Source organism: Capsicum annuum, chromosome 9, assembly GCF_002878395.1.
Source record: "Capsicum annuum cultivar UCD-10X-F1 chromosome 9, UCD10Xv1.1, whole genome shotgun sequence".
NCBI classification, from domain to species: domain Eukaryota; kingdom Viridiplantae; phylum Streptophyta; class Magnoliopsida; order Solanales; family Solanaceae; genus Capsicum; species Capsicum annuum.
The window spans coordinates 212,987,503-212,994,271 of NC_061119.1; the positions used below are offsets into that span (position 1 = coordinate 212,987,503).

Sequence of the window (6,769 nt, forward strand, 5' to 3'; positions counted from 1 at the left end):
GGTGGAGGTGGTGGTGAGCGTACACAATAAGGTAATGGTGATGGAGGAGGAGGTGATGGTGGTGGTGGTGGCGAATAAACAGGTGGTGGGGGTGGAGGAGGAGGTGGAGGTGAATAAACGGGAGGTGGAGGTGACGGAGGAGGCGGAGGAGGTGAATAAACGGGAGGTGGAGGTGACGGAGGAGGCGGAGGAGGTGAATAAACGGGCGGAGGAGGCGATGGAGGAAGTGGTGGTGGTGGTGGTGAAGGTGAAGGAGGATTATAAACTGGTGGTGGCGGAGGCGAATAGACGGGCGATGGAGGGGGAGAAATGGGCACGACGACAGGAGGCGGAGGCAAAACAGGAACAAACTTACGACACTTAAAAGCACTACAATGTATCCTTTTAGACAAAAAGGCCTTGCATTGAGCAGCACTCCTTTGTGAAGGCCTATTCACCAAACAATTCTTTTCATCATGAAACTCCGATAATCCCAAACAAACACTCGGTTCACCACTAAAGAAATTATAGGAATACGTAAAATTCTCAAGCTTAGGAAGCTTACAAATACTCTCTGGAATTCTCCCAGATAACATATTATGTGCCACATTCAGTTGCTCCAAATTCACCAGTCCACCAAAACTCTCCGGCAACGGACCCATCAACTGATTAAAACTAACATCAAACACAGTCAAATTCTTCAGCATCCCAATCTCCGTTGGCAAACAAGAACGCAACCCATTATTCATCAAAATAGCCTCATTTAAATTACTCATATTCCCAATACTCGCAGGTAGACATCCATGAAATCTGTTACTTGCAAGTACTATAACAGAAACCGGCGAATTCCCAAAATTATCAGGCAACTCAAATGCAAACCGATTATGGTTTATAAAAATAGCATCCAATGGTTTATCAAACAGCTCAGAAGGTACATTACCTTCAAACTCATTGAACCTAATATCCAAGAAAATCAACTTAGGCAAACTCAACACAACATAAGGAAACTTCCCAGCAAACCGATTATTACTCAGATCTAACTCGAACAGTATCTTCAAGTTCTTCAACTTCTTAGGTATCGTACCACAAAAACGGTTTGAATTTATGTGAAATATTCCAAGATCAGACACAAGTCCAAGCTCTTCAGGCAAATACCCAGCAATGTCACCATGGTTGAGGTCAATTCCAGCAACTGTACGTATCTTTGGGTTATCCAAAGCAGGTGCACAGAAGACACCAGTGTAGCTACATACATTAGGACCAACCCAATTGGCAGTAATATTAAAGGGATCTGAAATGATAGCTTGTTTCCATGCTTGTAAAGCAATGTAAGCATTCTTGATCCTATCATTTTCAAATACTAAAGATGGATCTATCTCTACATTTTCTCCTCTGTCACCAAATTCATCTCTGTAGTACAACAATTGACGGTGTTTGATGTACTGAGCTTCGAAGTCAGTTAAAGGACCAGATTCAGAGATTGTAAACTCAGCATTTGTTTGTTGAGCAGTAAAGAGTGAACACAAGAAAGAGAGTAACAAGATGAGTGACAAAATGGGTGTTTGCTTTTTCTCCTTCATCTCACATATGAGTCATTTGAAAATCAAGAATGCTTCTTTTTTTTCTGCTCAAAGTTGAATCTTTAAGCAAATGTGAAATGGGGTTTTGGGGATTTTTATTTTTTTGAGCAAATGTGAGATGAGGAAAGTGCAGAAAAAAGGATAATGGGAAAAAGGGGTGGTTTAGTTGAGATGTAAGGAGAAAGATAAAAGGAGAAGAAGAGGTTGAATTTATTTTTGGGTATAAGGGATTTTTGGTGTGTGTGAATGAATAATGGAAAGAGAAGGGAGGAAGGGAACATGAAATTCCCAACATAAAAAAAAGAAAAAAAAAAAAAAAAAAAGAGGACAGCTAAATCACAGCTCAAAGCCCACTATTCTCTCAATTTCTATGTAATGGTAGCTCTTAGCTGGATGGCTATACATTCTACCCTCTTTATGTTTCTTAGTTAGGGTTAGTTTGGTAGTGTCTACATTAATTTTGTATATTAATGGTGGTATTAGTATGATTAAAGTTACATCAGTATGGTTAAAGTTAAAATTGTCCATTAAAAAAAAATTTCATGTACTTTTCACGGTACTTATGGAGGGTATTTTTTGTTAAAAAGATATTTTTAAAATAATTTAAATAATGCAAAGAAAAAATGTAAGTATAACTAATACAAATATTATTAAATGTAAATATTATTAATATATAATATTTTATGCTATTCTTATACACCCTATCAAACGATCAGTTAGGATGAGATTCCATCTTTTTTATATGTGACTTTGCATGATTATAATGAATATGTTGTTATTGTAGACTGATTCAACAAAAGGATAAAGCTTTTGGATCATGAAATGAGAATTTTAGCCTAACTAGAATAGAATATGTATGATATTATAAGTTTTTAAGTGATGTTTTGGAGATTTTTATCTCCTTGTACGAAGCTAGGTTATAGTCCCTTAATTATGGCATTATACTTTGAGATGTTTGAAATACTGATAATGGCATAGTAACATTGCAAAATTAGTTGGTATAACATTGGTATGTGTTACATTTTGTTCTAATTTGAGTATTTAACCTATTCTATCAAAACACATCAATTACTTGTTTTTAGCTTGAATACTTTTATCTAAACCGGCCAAAATGGTCACCTTAACTCATCATATTTTTAGAAATCTCCACCCTTACAAAGTAATTACAAAATCTCAACTAATTATGTATTTTCGTTGGATGTATCGATGAGTTAATTATCTATCTTGACAGATCTAAAATCGAAGAAAAAATTATAGGAAGCTAATTATGTATCCTTACAAGAAATAAATGTATTTTCGTTAGATGTATTATGTATCTCGACAGACCTAGAATAAAAAAAATGTATCGAGAAGGAAAAAAATGGGGCTAATTATGTATCTCGATAGATTCAAAATCGAGAATTTTAGTATTTATATAAAATATTAAAATTTTCTATAAATAAGCTCCAAACAATCGAAATTTATGGTGTTTGCCGATTATAAATTCAAACTGATACCCAACACTAATTACTTGAGAACTTGTTAAATTCAACTATAACACAAACATGTTCTTACCTCTCAAAGTAATGTGCTATTTTTATTTTTATTTTTTCACTTTCTCCACTCACAAGGTGCCCTTTTTTGACTTGGTGTATTTTCACTTCTCTTCCCTTCCGCCATCAACGCCAGACAAGTGCTTTTGGTTACTTTTTCTTCATTAATGAAAGACAACAGAAAGAGATAATGGAAGGAACCTTCTATTAGAAAAACATCAACTGTATTTTCCACTTCCTGGGCAACCACATTTAGTGGTGGATTCAGAATTTAGGGTCGTGGTGTCTTAGGAAGGTTCACACACGTACACTCAAAGCAGTGGCGGTGGAGCCAAGAATTTAGTAAAGGGTGTGCAAATTTTCTTCCTAATTATGTTAAGGGTGTACAAAATTAAATATTTATTGATAATAGCTAATATTTAAACTTTGTAGACCACGTAATTACTCAACGAAGGGTGTTCATCTGACCATCCTTCGTTTAAGGTGGCTCCGCCCATGACTCAAACCTCTAAGATTCTGTTTGGACTCAGAATTTAATGGTATCTTAGGAAGGTTCAAACACATATTGAAACTCAATACTTTAAAATTCCTTTTGAACTCAAAATTTAAGGATCGTGGGTGTCTTAAGAAGGTTCAAATACATACACTCAAAGCTCTAAGATTCTATTTGGACTCAGATTTTAATGGTCGTGGATGTCTTAGCAAGGTTTGAACACATATTGACACTCAAAGCTTTAAAATTCCTTTTGGACTCAAAATTTAGGGATCGTGGGTGTCTTACGAAGGTTCAAACACATACACTCAAAGCTCTAAGATTCTGTTTGGACTTAGAATTTAACGGTCGTGGGTTTCTTAGGAAGGTTCGAACACATATGGACACTCCGAGCTTTAAAATTTCTTTTGGACTCAAAATTTAAGGGGCGTGGGTGTCTTAAAAAGGTTCAAACAAATATGCTCAAAGCTCTAAGATTCTGTTTTGACTCGAAATTTAACGGCAGTGGGTGTCTTAGGAAGGTTCGAACACATATTGACATTCAAAGTTTTAAAATTTCGTTTGAACTCAGAATTTAAGGGTCGTGGGTGTCTTAAGAAGGTTCAAACACATATACTCAAAGTTTTAAGATTTTGTTTGGACTTAGATTTTAACGGTCAGGGGTGTCTTGGGAAGGTTCAAACACATATTGACATTCAAACACACAAACAAAGCTTTAAGATTCTGTTTGGACTTAGAATTTAACAGTCGTGGGTGTCTTAGGAAGGTTCGAACAAGTATTAACACTCAAAGTTTAAAATTTCGTTTGAACTCAAAAACTTTGGGGGTTGTGAGTGTCTTAAGAAGGTTCAAACACATACACTCAAAGCTTTAAGATTTTGTTTGTACTCAGAATTTAACGATCGTGGGTGTCTTAGGAAGGTTTTCGAACACATATTGACACTCAAAGCTCTAAAATTTCTTCTAAACTTAGAATTTAGGGGTCGTGAATGTCTTAGGAAGATTCATACACATACACTGAAAGCTCTAAGATTCTGTTTGGATTCAGAATTTAACGGTTGTGGGTGTCTTAGGAAGGTTCGAACACATATTGACATTCAAAACTGTAAAATTTCATTGGGACTAAGAATTTAGAGGTTGTGCGTGTCATAGGAAGGTTTGGTAGAGGATTCAGAATTTAGGGGCCGTGGGTGTCTTAGAGGGGTTCGAACACATATTGACACTCAAAGTACTAAGGTTCCGTCTGAAAACCAAAGCAATCAGCTATCTTCTTGATTTCATGGGTGCCTTTTAGACTCTTATATCAATTTTATACACCTCTTATATATTTATACTTAATATGGATTGAATTTAATGATCGTCGGAGCACCATAAAAGTGCATCTAGGTCCTACCCCTAACGACATCAAGTTTAATTTAGCTAGCGTTTGATCATACATTTTTAGAGTGAATTTTAAAATTTTATCTTTAAGTATTTATTTGGATATGAAATTTGATCAAATTTGAATTTTTGATCTTCAAATATTTTCAAATTTTAAAAAATTGGCCTAGACTAATTTTTGCAATTTTCATTAAAAAAAATTCCAGGGAAAATGCATATCTAAAGATAATTTCAACAACTCAAATTTTCAAGCTTCATATTTCAACTTCAAAATGGCAATGAGTATCATAGTGTATTGTTTTGACCGATTTAAAATTTAATCTTCAAATATTTTTGAATTTCAAAAAAAAAAAATTAGACTAATTTTTGAGATTTCTATTCACAAAATATCTAAGAAATTCCAAGTAACATGTCCAACAACAATTTTAACAACTCAAATTTTTAAGTTCACAATTCAACTTCAAAACTATAATGTATCATATCATATTATATTATTTTGATCAATATATTTGTAACATTACGCAGACCAAGCTGTTATTTGGGTTTTATTTCTGCCTTGGTATGAAGTGGACTAGAACAACTTGCTTTTATGGTCACCGTTAATTTATTTTCTTCGTTCAATATTATTTGTCTATTATATTAAAAATAAATATTTATTAATATTTATTTAATTTTAAAAATTGAAAAATAATTTATTCTTTTTTATCTATTTCACTCTTATTATTAAATTTTATTCATCACTTAATGCATTTCTCTAAGCATTAAGTACCCCTTTTGGCCATAAATTTTTCAATTTTTTTTTTAAAAACTTGACAAATAGTATATGGTCATATAATTTGTTATTATTTGATAAATATTTTAATAAATAACTTAAAATTTTCAAATATTAGTATTTCAATCAAATTTTATTTTTGGTGAACTTTTAAAAAGTACAATATATTTCTCAAATACTATGAACTTCACCAAATAACTTGCCAAAAATATTTTTAAAATCTATAATCAAACGCTAGCTAAATTTCTTATGTCTAAATAATAATATAATAAAATAATTTATGTTATGTATTATTTTTTAATTTATATATCAAGTCAATAATGAACAACTATTATCGATCAATCGAATATTTCTTCATACAGTTGAAAGTAGTTTCGGTTGCATGTTGGACCCACATGCGTCGCGTCCTGCACAGTGGATTTGCCGCTCCATTTTGGGGACATCACATGCCCCCAGCTTCTGCGGTGCAAACGGTTATATCAGCTACTTTTCGACTACTTAATTTACGTGAACTCATAAATTTATTTTTTACATTCTTCTAAAGTGAATGTTCGACTCAAATAATCTTGGATTGTATTGAAATTTTTGAAGTTCAATTTTAAATTAATCGATTTGGATATTTTGAATTTCTAATTTTCAACTCATTAGCCTGTAAGACAGATTATAACAATTAACAGCTTTAATTTATCTGATAATTTTCTATAATTAATAAGGATAATTGAGGTTCCCTCGTCACACATGTCGTGTAATTCCATATTGAACTTAATTAAAATGTGGATAGGTTGTAGCTTGGATTGGATTAAAATTTTTGAAGCTCAATTTTGGATTAATTGATTTAGATATTTTGAATATATTCGTTTTTTACTTTTGAGCTTTATAGAATTAAGACGGGCCATAACAATTAACTAGAGACGGATTCAGAATTCGAAAGCTTCGGATGTCACCTTATTTTGAACAATAACTACACTCCGTACGATATTTTAGGGCAGTACAGTCAATATTCAAAGAATAAACTATAATTATATATATCAAT

The 6,769-nt window shown here is 33.0% G+C and overlaps 1 protein-coding gene across 2 annotated transcripts in view; it reads right to left on the reverse strand.

Annotated features, from left to right (window-relative positions):
* The window catches only part of LOC107841043 (leucine-rich repeat extensin-like protein 4), a 2,948-nt gene extending 1,050 nt beyond the window's left edge, over positions 1 to 1,898 (reverse strand). Inside the window, exon 1 of one of the 2 annotated variants that reach the window (XM_047396529.1) lies at positions 1 to 1,898. This exon is cut by the window's left edge and continues 26 nt beyond it. In XM_047396529.1, the coding sequence (XP_047252485.1) occupies positions 1 to 1,559 (1,559 nt within the window). In that variant the 5' untranslated portion in view covers positions 1,560 to 1,898. The other variant, XM_047396528.1, reaches the window with a different exon arrangement.
* Between the last annotated feature and the right edge of the window lie 4,871 nt (positions 1,899 to 6,769).